This window comes from Oenanthe melanoleuca, chromosome 1 (genome assembly GCF_029582105.1).
Source record: "Oenanthe melanoleuca isolate GR-GAL-2019-014 chromosome 1, OMel1.0, whole genome shotgun sequence".
In the NCBI taxonomy this organism is placed as follows: Eukaryota; Metazoa; Chordata; class Aves; order Passeriformes; family Muscicapidae; genus Oenanthe; species Oenanthe melanoleuca.
In genome coordinates this window covers 105,769,269-105,787,878 of record NC_079333.1, presented here as the reverse complement: position 1 = coordinate 105,787,878, position 18,610 = coordinate 105,769,269, and the positions used below count along the sequence as shown (strand labels likewise).

Genomic DNA, 18,610 nt, shown 5'->3' with positions numbered 1-18,610 from the left:
ATACACAGAAACCCCAGAACCTTTCCAACCTCTAAAATGCACACACACGAGCAAACCTACACCTCTTGCCGGATAAATAATACATAGCTCCCCATTAAGTACTCAAAATCAGACAAAAAAAACCCCCATGCACAAATTCTAACACATCAACCTTGTCAGCCAAATGCAGATCCACTAATCACAATTACCAGCACCAAAAAATTAAAGAAATAGTAATAATTTCCAACTTCCATTTCTGCAACCAACAGCAGCGGCTGGCAAACATCTGCACCCCTCTCAAATATTGCAGCACTGAGCTGGCTACTGCTGTGTGGAATAGTTGTTATGCAGGAGAGGCCGCTGCAGCTCAGAGACGACACACAATACCTCAAGGCAGACAGCAGTCTATAGAAATTCAAATCCCCAGTAAGAGGATTTACCTAGAAGGCAGTGTTCTGAATGTTAAAAACTAACAGGCTCTTCTCAAGGGCTGCCACAATCATAGAATCGTTTAGGTTAGAAAGGACCTTTAAGATCAGCCAAGCCCTAAATCACCCTGATTTGTAGCCATCTGTAATTGCAGAGTTATCTACAGCCCATTCCATCCCCTCTGGAGTCCTTGACTTGCCTCTGATGGTGGAAACAATTCCGAAGATAACCTTTCCAAGGATGAGAGGTACAGTGGATTCCATAGAAAGAACTGATGAAAGCACTAGGTCTGGCAGTAAAGTAACAGTAAGGTGACACTGATTTAGGTAACTTAACATGCTTTCTCTCACAGAATTAACACCGACTCTTTACAATGTAACAGGCAAGTAAAGGTTTTGTTGTTTCTTTAATCAATAAATGACAAAAGCAAAACGAACCCTTTTCTGTTCAGTGAAAGATTTTCAGTACTGTCTCTGTTTACATCCAAACCTGAGACCTCAAGTAGTGATTCTACTCCCTCCTCCTTTCCAGGGTGACATCAGCAAGTTTAATAGCTCTCGGCTCTGCATTTACTCAGCAAGCAAGGCAAGCCATCATCTGAAACCTGACAATCCTCACCGACTTACCATGAAGGAAAGCTCCATCATGACTCAGTAAAATTCTGTCAGGAGATGGCTTTTTCTGCCTGTGTGACCTAGGTGTGATGCCCGTGCTGCTCAGAGCAGCTTTTGTTCAGATAAGTAGGACACGGGGAGCCTTGTGTAACCAGCCGGGGCAGAGTGCCAAGCCTCCATTTGCCAGGCATCTCTGGGACCAGGGGACAGGGTCAGGAGAGGACACGCTCCATGTGCCGCTACAGCAGCTCGTCCTGCAGCTCCCCACTGCCTTCTGAGCTCACAACACATTCAGCTTGCGAGAGAAAGGTTTGTGTAGTGTAAACACTCGGGTGCTTTTGTCCAAAATTCAAAAAAAGTCAACTTAGAGACAGGGGGAAAAAAAACAAACCTGCTGGAGGACAGAAGGAACAAAGGCCACATACACATATACACTGAATAGCAGCAGTGCACTCTGAAAAATCTCTTGTTCTGACAAGCTCTAAGAGAAAAATTATTTTTAAACAGAAAAAACATACAAGCTGCATTTCTGCAAGCCAAAAAAAGGCCGCATCTGAATTTACTGATCAATATCTCACATAGTGATTTTCAAAAAGCTATCTCAACACTCTCATTTGCCTCTACCTTTTATACATTATTTTATTCTGCAACATCAGAATTCAGCTATTCCTGTGCTAACAGCCTGAAAGATTGACTGCCAGCAGGCACCGAAAGCCACAGGCAAACTGGGGGATGCTGCCTCTGCTGCAGCAGCAGCACGGCCATGAAGCTGATCCGCCCAAGCTGGAGCTGGGCTCGCTCCAGGGCTCAGCCTCCAGCCCAGAGCTGCCCAGGCTCACAGACAGCACAGCTCAGTCCTTGCTGGCAGCCTGTGCCTGCACTCCAGTATTTCCGAATGCCAACCCTGCAGTCATGGCTACACCTCACAGAACTGCATCTGTCTGGATGGAGGTGCCTCTTAAGGAGAAGGTCCATGAATGAAGCACACCAGAACCAGAGAATATCCTGAGCTGGAAAGGACCCACAGGGATTGCTGAGTCCAACTGCTGGCCCAGCACCATCCCCAGGAGTCACACCATGTGCCCAAGAGCACTGACCAAATGTCCCTTGAGCTCTGCCAGGCTGATGCTGTGACCCCTGTCCTGGGGAGCCTGTTCAGTGCCCAGCCACCCTCTGGGGAAGAACCTTTTCCTAATACCCAACCTAAACCTGCCCTGAAACAGCTTCTGGCCATTCCCTCAGTCCTGTCACTGTCACCACAGAGCAGAGATCAGTGCCTGCCCCTCCTCTGCCCCTCACAAGGAAGTTGTGACTGCACTGAGGTCTCCCCTCAGTCTCCTCCAGGTGAACAGACCAGGTGCCCTCAGCCCCTCCTCACACGGCTTCTCCTCAAGGTCCTTCTCCATCTTTGTTGCCTTTAGCCACTCTCCAACAGTTTCACGTCTTTTTTCCTGTGGCCCAAAGCTGCCCCCATCACTGGAGATGAGGCTGCCCCAGCCCAGAGCAGAGAGGGACAATCCCTGCCCTGCCCAGCTGGGGATGCTGTCCCTGATGTCCCCAGGACAGGGATGTCCCTGCTGGCTGCCAGGGCACTGCTGGCTCACGTTCACCTTGCCCGTGACTCGGATGCCCAGGCCCCTTCCCACAGCACTCCTCTCCACCACATCATTCCCCAGTCTGTCCATATGTGCAGGATTGCCCCACCCAGCACCAATACCCTTAGACTGAATGCCCAGCTTCCAAATCACCCATTCCTTTTCCCATGGCGTTTCTTCCCCACCTCCCAAATGACCAAAGGTGCCACACAGCATGGGAATTCAGTCTTAGCACTCACTCCTCTTTGTAATCATGACATTTCTAAAATACACCTGCAATTCTCTTTTACAGGAATTAATCAAAAACCTGAGTGAAACTAGGTAAGAGAGAACAAAAGAGAACACTCTGTAGGCCAGATATTGTGGTATCACTATCCACTGTCAAAACCAGTCACATTAATAATTCTCCTGCAGTTTCATTACAGTGCCATGCTGCATTGAAAACCTTCCATGAATTTACTTCTTGTACATGTCTTTCCACCATTGATATAAGCAAACTACAAAGACTAAGAGAGAAACTTCAATCCCAAATGCTGCTTTTCATCCACTTACACTTCTACTGAAATTATATTTTGATTAATTTCATTTTGCTTTCCACAAAATGCTTTTTTCTGTGAAGTACTTGAAATCTTGGATATCCAACCTGCAAGAGCCAAAGCCCTTCACCTTGTTTTTTACCTAAAAAAGCAGCTGTTCCTCGTAGAATTAAAGGCATAAAACTAGACATAAGAAACTAAAAGGACTCATAGCTGTATGTATATGGATGAGTTATTTTGAATAATTAAAATACATAAGGTTTCAATGTACAATGTTTAAACTCAAAAATTACTAATATAAGCCTATATGAGAAAGATAACAAGGTGGTAAAACAGCACATTAAGGCTCAAAATCACAATTTTTCACTTTCCTAAATACTTGTTTACTTATTTCTCAGAGAAAGAACATAAAAAATGAATGATATGTCTATAACTGTTATGTGCTAGCATATAATAGTTGAACTAGCTAAAAATATCTTTCATAAGTATATATATACAGGAGAAATATTTGAATAAGTGATAGAAAAGTGTCTGACTGACTATAAATAAGTACTTCAAGCTGTTCATCGGTACATCAGTATTTAATTTCTTTATATTTCATGCATATTCATAAAATTCATGCACATTTTAATTCTTTTGCAGCTTTTTTCATATCCTAATATAAGCAGCATGTCTTAACATTACTAACAAATGAGAATCTTTAGAAGAATAATTAAAAAATTAAAATTATATTTAAATTCATGATTTACAGGCAAGATGAAAGCATAAGCCTGAAGCAAACTACTGGAATAACTGCTTTGTGTATGAAGAAGGAGGAAAAATTTCTCTAAGTGAAAGACAGAATCAGTATTTTTACTAAAAGGCAGATAATTGAAAACATGAGAAATTGAGTTCTCATTCTTCTATAGGTTTTGTTACTGGGTAGAGGGTGCACCTGTAATAAAACCAAATAAAGTTTGCTACAAACCAACCTGCTCGTGTCCAGCATTCCTACTGACCACCAATTAAAAAAACCCACCCCACAAACCAAACAAAATCCAGCAAAACCCACACAATTCCCCCACCACAGATCTCCAAACAAAAGCAAACAGAGCTTCCCCTGATAAAACCAAACCCTCAGAAAATCTGCCCCATGGCCCCCACTGTTCCCTCAATGATATCTATCTAATAAATATAAAAAACAAAGATTTCTTTTTTTCCCTTAAGTATGAATTCTACATTCAAAGGGCTTTCAGGATCATGGCTCTAAATCCCCACTAGAAGCATGAGACTTCAACACCACTAAGCAGGATGAGCACCAGCAGGGAGATTGGTTTCCTACAGCTGTCACCTGATGTTCAGCTCCCAGATCTCAAAAGGCTCTGGAGCAGCATGTTCTACAAGAATGCCCTCCAAAATTCTCCTTGGTATCTTTCATTCCCACATTTTTCTACAAAATAGTTCAAGATTCATCAGTACTTAAGAGGAGAACTGAAGACACACATGTAAGACAATGATTACATGTGCCTATGAAAAAAGAAGGCCAAATAAAAAAAAAAAAAAATCAAATAAACTGGAAAATGACCATGTCAGTGAGTGAGATGTCAGAAATCATGTGGACTGTACTCAGAAATATGAATATTTTTTCCAACTAAATTTACCCAATGAACAAAAAGATGCATTATATTCCTAGAGATCTTGCTTTATTCTCCTTTCACAGTGCAATCACAGCTACCAAAACTGAACACAGTATTTCCTGTGTCCTTTGTAGGAAAAGGTGAACAGGAAAGGGGCAGCAGGATATGAACTGAAAAAGTTGGACTGTGAGGTAAACCTTAGTAGCATGTTGTTATTACAGTCATCAATTTTTAAGAAGAAAACCATCCCCCAAGTCACTGGCAGGTAATTTTGTAATTAATTGTATTTTTCTGATGAATGGGGCAAATTCAGCTTTCATGTCTCACCTCTGAAGGTGACACTGCCCCATAATACTGCCAGGTTACACTAGGACTGTTTTCTTTTCCACCAGAAAGGACACTTTTTTTTTTCCTTAATGTAAGCCTGAAGGCCAAGTCATTTTCAACAACATTGGTGTTGCAAGAGTTTATGACAATGGGATAACAGAGAAAGTCAAGGATTCTCATAGTAATTTGCAAGTCTTAACTGCAGAACAGGCAAAACCAGTAATTGATTTTGAAAAAACACTGGGAGTTGATTTTATGCTTGTTAAACAGCACCCTAGCAATTATCTTGATCATCAACATCTTAAAATAGTAAAAATTAATTTTGTGCTTAAATTGCTTACATAAAATATAGATGATTTATGTTAATGCTCTAAAATTGTGAAAAACATGGAATATATGACCTTCAGACTTCTATCTTCCCCCTTTGCCTGAAGACTCTTACTGACAATGACTCATCTGTTGGAATGGTTTATTCTTAGCAATTACAGACTTAACATGAATGTTTAAATACCATCAAAAACATTATGATATTTCGAAGTACTTTAATGCAAGGTTGGTACAATCTGTGAAATCCAGAGCAGTCACAAGTGAATACCAGATGAAAACTTACTTCCACTTTCTGCCTCTGTGTGAATGGGGAGCTCAAACTGGGCCAAGAGCCCCAGGAAAAGGGTCTGTGTTCAAGGCCAGCCACAGGCAGGCTGGATCCCCTCTACAATCCTTGGATCCTTTCAAAAAGGTCCACAAAACCAAAAAAGGCACAACAAGACAACTCTGTCTTTTCATTGCTTTGGGTCTCTTATCTTTCTTTTGCTCAAAGATGAGACATTCTGTGTCTCAGAGAATTGTGTGAAATTGTGTGAAAACATCCCTTCACACTCTTTCCTTACATCCCTTCCCCATTTTACTCTCCCCATGCTTGAGCACAACCAGTGCACCAGCACTTCACTTTGTTCTCTTTACTTAGGAAGTGTTTTCTGACTTGCCTCTCATATTCTCATCGCTGATAGTTCTGGCTTAAGGTGTGTTTTTTTAAAATCACAGTCAGACTGGCTTTTAAAGAAGCTACAGTCCTGTTCTACTCAGTTTTCTCCTCAACTGACACACTGTGATGTTTAAACTAGTAAGTTTCAATCACTAGCACTTTGTTTTCAAACAAAGTAGGTAAGTGCTTGGACTGTACCTTAAACCCACAGCTGAGCTGAACTGGAAACAGCTCATAGTGTTTGAGACTGAGCTCCACTAGGTCTTTTCTTTTGTTCCTCACTGTTATTCTTAACTAAGGATTCCAACCTCCACAGCAAAGGAAGCAAACCAGAAACTCTGCTCCAGCTGTCTCAGTTGGCAATTCCAGAGCAGTTTCTCATTATATTTTGAACCAGAAGGGGTAAGACAGCTGTCCCCTCCTCCCCATTCCATCAACCTTGCACTGGATGTATCAACCCAGCAATCTCAACCTGAGCTGGCTCACACTTCTGATCCACCTCAGTCTGTAAACGGGGAAAAGCAAAGAAATGAAAAATCACTCAGTTCAATGTGGCTGAGAGCGCAGAACGAGGCAATCAGGACTGCAAGGTGGAAAATGAGACATCCTTTTAGGGACCAGCTGAAGTTACATTGCTTTAAGAAAAACATGAAACCATCTTTAATGCAAACACCCATCATGTTCACTTCACCACCCTTTGAAGACCATCCCTCTGCCCCAGGGTAACCTGCTTTTGTTGTGGCCATTTGTTTTCTTAAATGACTCAACCACATGCCACATAAAAGCAATAGAATCATGATAATTTTGAATTTAAAAAGATTAATTTCTTTCTGTTTTGAAAATACTGCTTTGGTGTTTTCCCCATTTGTAGCTGGTATACTCAAAATCCTCATGGTAAGTGACTGATTTGTTCTGCAAACTTGTGAACATCAAACACAAGAAATTATTTAGATTGAGTTATCCATAATATTTATTTAAATACCTGATTTGTTGACAGAATTGCAAATTTTATGGCGCAGCAGAAAAAGATTATCTATTTCTTGATCAATTTATATAAAAGATTAAAATTATATAATCAACTAGGTTGGAAAAGATCTTTTGAGATGATTGAGCTTCTTCTACTACTTGATTACAACTACCTCCTTGTAAATTTAATCTTGTTTTCTCCCAGCTTCTTTAAAATTAAAACCAAAAACTTCTTTTATTCCATATATGTCATGATATACCAAATTTGTGCCAAAGTATAAGGAAATAGGATTGCCCAAGTTCACATATAATCCCTTTCTCAACAATGATCTCTACCTCTTCCTCTCCTTGCTCTCTTTCACCATTCACTGCATGGAATCTTTTCTACTCCTGCACCATTTCCAATTCCACCAATATCTGTAGGTGAAATGTTGGGGTCTAGATGGAAAGGGAAGCCTGGGGAGAGAACTGCTTCCCTCTACCACAAAAACTGAAAGGAAAAATTGACAGTAACACTCTACTCTTTCAAATCTTGGACAATGCGATTCTTCCAAGAAAAGGAAGCAGTAAGATTCTTGAAAACCAAGCATTTACTGTTTCAGTAATTTTCAGGAAAGACTGATATGCAGAAATGTGTTTATGAATTACACTTAATTACAAAATTCTCAGCCCTGCAGGTGTATTTCCCATCACATGCAACTCTGTTAAAAGAACACTTCCTTTTTCCAAGGCATGTAACAGCTAAATTTAGAGGCCAGGAAGGAAAGGACATGTGGGTAAAATAGAAAATGGAAAGGGGAAAAACATGGGCAAATGTGCTGAATGGAAGGAGATTAAATGACAGATTAAAATCAGAGACCAGAAAAGAATGTAAATAGTAAGGAATTCGAAGAAGTACTGAAGAAACAAAGCACAATGGTACCATAAACCATTTCCAACTGACTAGCCAGAAACTGCTGCCTTAGAAGCTGACGCTCAAGCCAGGAAATGAAAGAATAATTAACTGCTAGAAAAGTAACAATTATATAAAAAAAAGACAGCATTTTGCATAAAAACTTTTAGTTTACTAATTTCAAGAACTTCCAGTTTACCACAGGGAATCTAGGGAGAATAAAAAGAAATACAAAAATAAAAAATCAAATCATCCAAGCTGCTCTTTTTTTCCCCTTAGCTTTCCTCAACCTCAGCCTCTCCCAAGGTTCACTATTTTAAAAAGAGCCCTACACCAAATTTTTCATCAGGAGAGTAGCATCTCAAACACATCCTTCTTCTGTTTAGCCTAAGATACTCCACATTAAAGCACTTCAATTTCTATAGCAGGTGGTCTGTGACTGCTCTGTGCTTATGTATTCCTTGCAGCTTTAAGATGCAACACACAACTTGTAAGAAATGTTAATTCAATTTGAAAGGACTTAAACCTACCTTTAAACTAGACTCATAGTCTGTGTTCACTTTGAACATAAGCCCAAGTCGCAAATGAATTTCCTTGGCTCGACAAAAGCTGGGATCAACATAAAGCGCCTCCTGAAATGCTTTAATTGCCCTGAAAGAAAAACACAGATTAAAAAAATTAATTTTTACTGAAGTATTACTCTATAATCAATGTTTTTAATATGGCTAACAAAGTGGTTCAGAAAATACTGTTACAGAAGAACAAATCAAAATAATCAAAAATGTGTAACGTGTCTGGTGCATGGCTTTTGATTCTTCAAGGATTGGGTAATTTTGAACTCCAGGTATCCTCGTGTATTTGAAAGTCTAATCTTTTCTATTAATTTAGAGGAACTAATTTGCTGCATGAAATACACTAACGTATCTGATATTTTAGAGAGGATGCCTCAGAAATTAGTTACAAAATTAGTGCAAGTTCACTTACAACAGCCAGGTTGCTTTAGAATCCCACAGTGCAGCCCCCCAAGCAGCAGCAGAACAGGCAGCCTTGGAGAGATCACACACATCTTCCCCCACTGCACCTACCTGCTCCTTCTTCCACTTTCTCTTCCCTTTCCCAGCACCACTGCAAGGACTCAAATAATACCAGTTGCCCCATTACTCCCAAATGCAGATATAAAAAACCTGCCAGCTCCTCACAGAGTAACTTTTCTTTATATCTCCATGATTTGTGAAGATGACTCTGATTCTATTTCCTCACCTTCAAATCCTCTCTCACTTGTCCCTGTTCATGATGGCATTGTACCAGACAAAACAGAAATGCCATCCAACAACTCCATCTTGGAGCAGAAACAAAGTGACTCTAAACAGGACTGCTTTGCCTCTCAGGCCATTGCAAAAAAACTAGGACAGCTGCAATGCAACTAAAAGATAATAGAATTAAAATCACAGAAGAATTAAGAAAGAAGCTGTATCACTGTTGCCTGAAATCCAATGACAGGTTGAAACAAAATCCCTTCCCATACACCACTGGTCACACAACAAGAGAAGTCAGAACCAGCCTCACAGAGGGTAGATATGAGCCCCCAGGCCAGAACACAATCCTGTCTGCTGGCCCAGGAAATCCCCCAGGTCTGTGCCAAGTGGGCAGGTGACAGGGCATCTATGCAGGGAACTGGGCCCTCGGTGGAGCAGCACAGGGACATGGATAGGGATTAACTACAGTGCTTAAAATCACTCCCCTTAGGCACATTGATTTAATTCCTACTCCCCTAGTGTAGTATTATTTATAAGGACAAAAGGTTTGTTAGCAGATGCAATGCAAAATTCAACCAATATTTTTCACAGACTTTTTTACTCACAACACACATAAATTATCATTTTTGAATCCTTCAGCAAAAACACTTCCACTCTAAAATTCTTACAGGTCTTTTCTCATCAATGGCAAAGCAAACCAAAGGCACAGAACTTCCTCTACATAATGCAATTGTATGTACCTGAAGCATTATGTGACTTCTCTAAATAGAACTCAGGAGCAGATACGCTTTAAAAACTATTAAATTTTTATTGTGGAACTGAAGCTTCCTCTATCACAATCCTTCAGGAAGGCTCTCCTTGCCCAGTACCCTACTTTTCTGCCAGCACACAGAAAATGAGCAAGTGAAGTGCTGAAGGGACAAACCTTCACCAGAGCTAAGCTCTCTCACATCTCATCTAAATTTCCCTGAAATCCCATGGTGGTGGTGAATCACACACTTCAAATCTATACTGAATTCATAACAAACCAAGATCCTTGTCTCATAACAGTATGCTCATCTTCATCATCTACAAAACCAGTGATCAAACTGAAAGGTCAAAGACTTGGCTAAATATAAGCATATACTTTAAGCTAGGCTTTTGCTATACCAGAAGATAGATTCTATTACAGTGTGTTTGCATTTCTTGTCTTAACTCTAATATGGGCACTAAGTATGTTAGCCACTGGTATTTAAAATTCATCACCTGTATCTTGTTCAAAGACAATATCCTAAGTCCCAAAAAGGAAGAAAACCACTGTCTATGATTCCAAAGTGAAGACAAGAATCAGGAATAAAGACATAGCAGTTCTATAGCACATTACACAGTGTGACCACACTAACACTGTAAACTTCATGTTCCTCATTTAGCCATCCTTTCTTGGTCAGAAAATAGTATTTCCATATTTCCCTATGTCATGTCTCCATTAAAAAGATATCAAAAAGTGAATTTCTAAAAAAGTTTAAGAGAATTTGAGTGCAACAGAAATATTTCTTTAAGTCTCTTGCTTACTGAGCAGGAAATATTAATCATTGCCACTGTTGAGCAATGGAGTAAAAACAAAGACACAATATAATATCAAACTTTCCAGGACAGTTTTCTAATTTAGTTTGAATGTATACTGTCCTTCATTCAAAAAAACCCAAGAATGTTGCCTACCCCAGTCTTTCAGAGGAGCACAACACTTAATCCATAAATTATCATCAGTAGACAACACGAAAGACTGTCACATTTAGCTCATCAGAAACTGCTGGTCACAGAGAGCCTCTCCAAGCTTTGAGTAAGGTTTACCTCTGCACTGACTAAACTAACTAAAAATCATATTTTTACCTTCTACTTAAATCTAGCATCAATTCCATACTGGTTTTACAATTTGTAGTTTTGCCAGGATGACAAGCATGAATAACAAAAAATACAAACTACTTCCACCACTGTGAAAAGGGCCATCATCAAAATTTCCCCAATGAAGTGATCTGAAAGAGCATTTTCAACATTTTTTACCAGTGGTAGGTACTCATGCCTAATTCAATAACTACAACCTCATTAAAATTCTCAGTAGAATTTTTATAGAATGAAATACTCAAGCTCTGAAAAGACATTAACTTATTAACTCTTACAGACAGACAAGCAATTTTACATCACAGCTGATTAATATTGATGCAATTTTGCCTGCAGGAAACATTTAAACAAAATAACAACGTGCTCACAATGACAGGACATGCCAAGAACATGGACTAGAGCAAAAACCTCTGTGTTCCCCACTGCCATGCCCAGAACTCCAGACTCATTCCCATACTATCAAACATGAGAACATCTGCAGCACCACTGAGCCCTGTTCCAAGTGGGGCCTTCCAGACACAGCAGGAGTCACTTGATTCTTTGTTTACTCTCAAACATCTCTAATCCCATTTCTGTTCTCTGTCCAAGCCCAGAAAGATGCAGGTCTGGAGGATCCAAGGCATCCAAGTTATCCAGATGTTTTCCCTCAAAGCTCTTGTATGGCTTGACCAAAACCAGAAGTACAGATGTAACCCAACAGCTCCCTTCAGGGGTGATGGCACAGAGCCTTCCTCAAGTCAGTTGGGAGTCTCCTCCACTAATGAACTGCCCTTCATGCACAGACAGAACTTCTCATCTCACTCCTTCAGCAGACTAAACACACAGCAGTCCAAAGGAAAAATTATGAAATGAAAGGCCAGGAGCTCTCAAACAGCAGAAATAAATTACAGTCATCTGAATCCAGCAAGAAACAACTTTCCTTTTGTTCTCTGATGATACTGACACCTGTGTGGTGAGACACAATGTTGGGTGAGTCTATTAGAATTTATTGAAAATAAATAAGGATTTTCTCCAAGAATGTGGTCATTTCTCTTAACAGGCAGGAAAGGCTATTCTAACACTTAACAAAATGGGAAAGCAGGACTGGAAGACACTACCAAGAATAAAAACCCCTTTCATTTTACACAGCATTGCTAGAGCAAATCAGTAAAAATAAAAATGACATCTCCAAACCAAGACTGCCAGAATCAATACTGCAGTTATTGTCCCACCCACTAATCTATACAACAATGCCTACCATTATAAAAGTGAAGAAGCCAGGTGAATAATAATTAATAGATGATTATATTAAGCATTTAGTGAACTCTCGCAAGACTTTTATTGGATGGTTTTGCTTGAATAGACTATGAATAAAATTGATTTTTTACCAGGCAAAAGAATATAATAAAAGAACATCAACTTAACTATTCAGAAGTTATCACTTTTGTACGTCTCAAATAAAACCCATGAACATCAGAGTGAACATACAAAATAAAAGAACTGAACATTATTCTAATATGTCATTTGGTGCAGTTGGAGTGAAACTTTCTTTTTTTTAATTCTTCCCCTCCTTCAATTTTCTGACCACCTCACATCATTTCACAGTGTCACTAAGGAAAGTGAGGCTATCATAGACAAATTTCTATTTGAAACTCATGATCATGGTTTGAACATAAACAAAATGTACATACATAGCAGCAGTCAGGAAATTGCAGTTTATGAAACACTTTTACAGTCTTTAGCTACAACTCTTCTGTCCAGAGGACTGCAACAGCTGAATGGCAAAATATTTTGAGCAGCAACGTCTTTAAACATTTCTCTAGAACAGCAGCTGGATGTAGTTTTTCTCATAGCATTAGCAGAGTTCTCAACAATCCAAGAGTAGTTTGCTATGAAATCACAGCAAGATAAGATAGCAAAAACAAAGTTAACTACCCACTTTGTTACTGGTTAATTGCTATGAGCATGTGTACTCTACATGTACAATCCCATTTTACACACCTCAAAAATACATATATATTTGACCCAGCCACCTGAAACCTGAGAAATATTTGAGAAAGCAGAATCAACAGACTATGTGTTTAAATTCTTAGAGGTCTCCACTTGGCAGTGTGTATTCCTACACACCCCCCTACATACTTGACCCTCTGTGTGGAGGAACCCAGTCTGAACAGATGATGACAGTGCTTCTGCTTTGGGAAGGATCAGGGAGCAGAGGGGTCAGGGAGTTCCACTCAGGAATTACTGGTTTTCCACAGCAGTCTTTAGTCATGATGGAGGTGAGGAACAGGGTCTGGATCACCTCTTGCAGGTCTTTAGCTTTTTTCAGGGTCAGGGCTGAAGGACTGAGTTTTCCATTACATTCAGCTTCTACAGCTGGAAAGGAATCCCTAAACTGAGGAGCCTCAGTGCAAAGAGCCCAAATGGGGCCACAAGGGTGACTGATCTCAGTCTCCTGTCAGGTGTTTCTGAGGAATCCAGAGCCTTTCTCACAGACATTGTCCAGCAATTTGTAAGGTCACTGGAAACACTGCAGGCTGGCCTTGGAGCACCACAGTTAGTACACTGGGATCCACAGGGTGTGAAAATCCATTTCAGGACACAAGGCCAGAGCCTGGGCTCCATCTTTTCATCCTGATGGAAGTCAGTGGGATCAGCAGATGATAAAGCAGTCAGGTTCAGAATCCTCACTGAAGGGGAGAAAAAACTTGGTATCCAAGCCACTACACCTGAGTGCAGGCATTTCACAGAAATGAAGGTTACCTTGGACTAACTGTTGAAGTTCTTTAATAATGTTCAATCTTATGAGGGCACGAAATTATTAAAGTTATGTGAAGATCTCATTCTACTGGTTTTCTACTCTGAGAAACAGGGAAACAGTAAAATTGAACCAACCACTTACTGTTTGATGATAAATGATGTAGAAGAAGGGAGTACCAAAATTTCACATCCTTAAGACCTGTTTTTTACTGTAGTTGATTCAATTTATGGAGATAATACCTTATGGCACATCTTACTATAATAATTGTGTGAAATAGGTTTGGCCTGATCACACTATTGCAACGTTCATATGTATGTTGAGGACTTCTAATTATTACATGAACAGTTAAACAAAATCACCAACGTAAAATGATGCAACAGCTAAGATTTGCATTTAAGATAATGCTGCAATGCTGCTTTAGTTTATAAAAATATGCACAATATTGAATTACAGTGAACTGCATTATTAGTCTTGAAGCCAACCCAACACACCCTTTTATGAAAGCTGGAAAACTTTAAAAACAATATAAAACACATGAACAGTAATTCTAAAGCTGATCTTATTCCCACTTGCTTTTTTTATTATCCCTGTTTATATGAGACAAGAAAAAAACCTCAACTACTTCTCATCTCTTCCTTTTAGGAGGACTATGTACTTCCTTCTTGTTAAAATCTCTAAATATCTGAAGCAGTGGTGTTAAAAAAAAAAAGTTCAGGGATGAATCAGAATAAATAAACCACCTTAAACAGTCTTGAATACTTGAACAGTCTTCCTCTGCCTGCCAGAAATATCAAGATCCATGTCCTCTATGAGCATAAACAGATTGAATAAATGCAGCAGGAAGACAGACTGGCATTTCACTCTGAAAGAGGACTCTCCTGGCAATCTGTGAGAGTTCTGTGGAGGATTAAGGTCTTCAAAGAAGAACACCTATTGTAAATGACTTGCTATCATCTCCAAGTATATTGTTATTTTGTCACACCTGAACCCTCAAAGGGATTAAAAATCAGAACTGCACACAAAAGTATAAGATTTTACCTACATGGGATTTTTTTCCTCTAAAACTTCTATCCAATACTTTAATGATACACAATGTCCTTAGCACCACACTGTAGATAACTTTATTGTATGAATGAAATGGAAAATACAATTATTCTACTCAACCTTAATATAAACTCTACGTGCAGTTCTGTAAGCTGGGACATCAGCTTACACTCATATTGTCAACAAGTGAAGAAAAACCTAAATTAATCCAAAGCTCTAATTTATAAATACTAAACAGCATGATTGCTGATGGCAAAGTCTATGTTGAACAGGTGGCTTTTCAAAAAATTAATTACTCTAACTGCTTTGTCTTATTTATCTTACAGTTTATCTACCATTTCCACAGTGCAAACTGTAACAAGATACAGCTTGTAAGACATGGTGCACAAAATACTTTTGAAAGTTAAATGATGAAGACAAGACTGAGGAACAACTAGAACGTTCTGAGACTTTGTAAAATTCTAAGAAGTCTCATCACAATCTTAAAACACTGGATTCTCAGGCCTTCTGAAAACTTTTCTATTCTTCTCTTGTTAATTAGAATGCAACAGAATAGCATGCCCTGTACAATACAACAAATGAATGGTATTCATTTCACCACTATCAATAAAGAAAGCAGCAAGCTGTAAGATAAAATCATCCATGTTCTGAGCTCACGATTTAACCAACTTATTTTCACTTGAAGAATAAAAGTTTATGTACATTATCCTGAGGAAAGCATAAATCTTTTGCCTTAGAGATACACAGAAACAATTTAAGGAGAGGTGGGGGAGAAATCCTGCTTCATTGTTCCCAACAATGAAGTCGGTGGCACTCACTGCCTCCTTAACTGCAATCAGGCTTAGCTTAGTAACACAATGGAACTCTCAGTAAATCCATCAAGCAGTGAAGTCACACTTACTGTACTAACAGTCTCCATACTGAGTGTAAAAAAGCACTGACCTAAACACTGCACCTTTCTGACTTTTTCTCCATGAATTAGCTCTATGTCCACAGGATTAAACACCAATAGAAGTCTGAGGACCTTTCAACAGAACCCCAGTGACCGAGTCCATTCCATTCACCACTCTCATCACTGATAAAGTTAAACCAAAATCCCAACTGAAACCCAACCCTCCCCCAACCCTCAACAAAAGCCCTGACAGAAATGACAACTCTTTTAACCCTGAGTTTTTACATCAGCTTGAAACACTGATTCCATCTGAGCCTATTGCTTCTCACCTCCAAACCCCTCATCTAATGCAGCTCTGTCAGAATTTCTGCCTACCAAGCAAAATGAAAACAAGCCCCATTTACCACCTCTCTTCCAAGAAGTTTTTTTATAACAGGCTTTCCAACAAACCCAGACCACAGATTATCAGTAATGATTCCCAAAAGCCTGTTGAGTCATTCTGCTCCATCCCCACTGCTGAAACGTGTTAAAGAGAGTGCAAATTCTTCTCCTCAAGTGCTTTCCTTTGCATACAACTGTTGGCTGCCCCAAGCATGTTACAGTAAGAAAGATACTGACCCAGGACAGTAACACCTGCAAACATCATATCTGTAATAAAATCAAAATTAAACTATTTTACACTCACACTGAATGAGGGTGAAACAATCACACACTGATGGGACAGCACACAATACTGACACTGTCAGCTTATTCCAACTTACCATTGAAAGGCATTGTAATGGAAGTAGACCAAACCAAGGCCATATAAAAAGGCAGCATTCTGTAAAGGAAAGAAACAATGTTTAAAACCCAGATAAGAGCAAGTTTCCAGTATTTTATCCATCCTTTGATATTCTACTTCCATTATAGGACCAATATATTTAAAAATCGCCTTGAACAGGAAGAGCCAAAAAGAAACAATGAAAAGATAGACACTAAAAAAAAAAACCCACGGTCACACAAAAGAGGCTATTTTGGCAGAAGAGAAACCACAATATTCAAGTACTTTTACGTCAGAGAAACTGATGTGCTCTGTTGTATTTGTACAACAGCAAGGAAGGAAAGGATGGAGTAGAAATCTTTGGCAATTTAATAGAATGAAAAAAAATAGTTTATGACCAAACACTATTTCACAGTCACAATAATTTATACTCTTTATAAAAGAAAACAAAGCCACACACTCTAATTTCAGTGTCTAATGTAGAACACTAATTAAAAAATCTGAAAATATGCTTAAGGAGATTTCACTTTTCTGAATACCAAAAAATATAGACCAACAACTTCAAATCTATCACAATCATATTTCTTCATCATTAAGCCACTTTCTACTTCCTTCCCCCCTGTTTGCAAAAGGTAAAAACCAAACCAACAAAAACCAATCCCCTCCTGGAAACCCATTCTCCCTCCATTTCCTTTTCATATAAACTATGACTTACTTCTAAAATGAAGTTACTAACAATATTTAATGAATGTTTAACTATCCAGTTCCACAAATAATTATTACATAATTCCTAAATTAAAAAACATAAACAAATTGCTTTTTTTTTGCACAGTTATGCCACAGCACATTTGTTTTTTATTGAGCAGAACAATTCCATTATTTACAGGAGACATTGCACATGCTGTCTAAGACACATTTTTAAGCTTTTCTCATATATAATTCTGATTCAGAGAGACCAGGTATGCATCCCAAAGCTCTGACACATGGACAAGAGCTGGAATTTCAATTGTCAAAGACTGCACTTCAAAATAATTTTTCTGCCACTTACATGCAGTTCTTTAAAAAGTCAAATTTCTAAGGATTCTATAAAAGGAATACTAATTATGACTTAAATCCAATCCAAATATAAAAGTTATAATCAAGTTTTCCCTACAAAATAACTGCTAACCAGAAGACAATTCAAAGAGCAGTATTCATCAGAAACAGGATCCAGTATGACAATTTCATTATCCCTCATTTGCATCTTCTAAATGCAAATTAAAACCAAGGGAAATGTCAAAGATCCTTTCCTGAATGCAGCTGGATGGTAGCTTCAGCAAGGGACAGCTTCCAGGAAAATGCTGTGCTATGACCAGATACTACAGCAATCAGGGCACAGGAAGGTATAATGGGAGGACTGGAGAAGGAAGTTCATAAACAACAGCAGAAGACACTTTAATACTACTGTAAACCCACATTCCTGTTTAATTGAACAAAAGCACATCATGGACATTGTAAAGATGAAAGATCTCCAATTCTGTACCCCATGTTTTTTACATGTTCTAAGTGTGCTCTGGCAACAGGAAGATCAGGAAGAAGGCAGGCTCAAAAGCTGAGCACACATAATGCCCTGACTGAAAAGTCCTTTTAGATGAAGAAGTAAAATAGATTTTCACATGTGCAACATGGAAGCCTAAAAAATACAGCCTGCCAGAAGCCTTCACTATCCTCTAGCCAGCTCATTTTTCAGACAGAGGACTGTCCAGTGTCCCCTCTGATATTTCAAATCTCAGTAAAATTTAGATCATTGTACAGATTGAGAACAGTGATCACAAAAATCCTTCATCGCCACACTGCAAAATTCAAACAAAAATTGCCAGACAACTAAAAACTCTTCAATTCACAAGGAATTTTACTTCCTCTTATGAAACCTACTAGAATTCACAGTCCAATGAAGTTAGAGAGTCAGAAAAATCTCCCTGATATTTTGATGCTTAGGGTTAACAACAACCAACTTTCAAGGCACAACAAAACTAAAATGCAAGTGACCTGTCAGAATGTATTTTATGTATCAAGTCCACATAAAACCTTAAGATGGTCCTCACAGCACTACAAATGTCCT

At 39.0% G+C, this 18,610-nt stretch overlaps 1 protein-coding gene across 8 annotated transcripts in view; it reads right to left on the bottom strand.

Annotated features, from left to right (window-relative positions):
• KDM6A (lysine demethylase 6A) overlaps window positions 1-18,610 on the bottom strand; it is a 149,998-nt gene that overhangs the window by 61,129 nt on the left and 70,259 nt on the right. For all 8 annotated transcript variants that reach the window (XM_056506543.1, XM_056506552.1, XM_056506561.1 and 5 more), the window contains exons 5-6: window positions 16,511-16,569; window positions 8,470-8,590 (exon numbers count right to left, since the gene is read on the bottom strand). In XM_056506543.1, coding sequence (XP_056362518.1) covers window positions 8,470-8,590; window positions 16,511-16,569 — 180 coding nt within the window. The remainder of the gene's footprint in view (window positions 1-8,469; window positions 8,591-16,510; window positions 16,570-18,610) is intronic.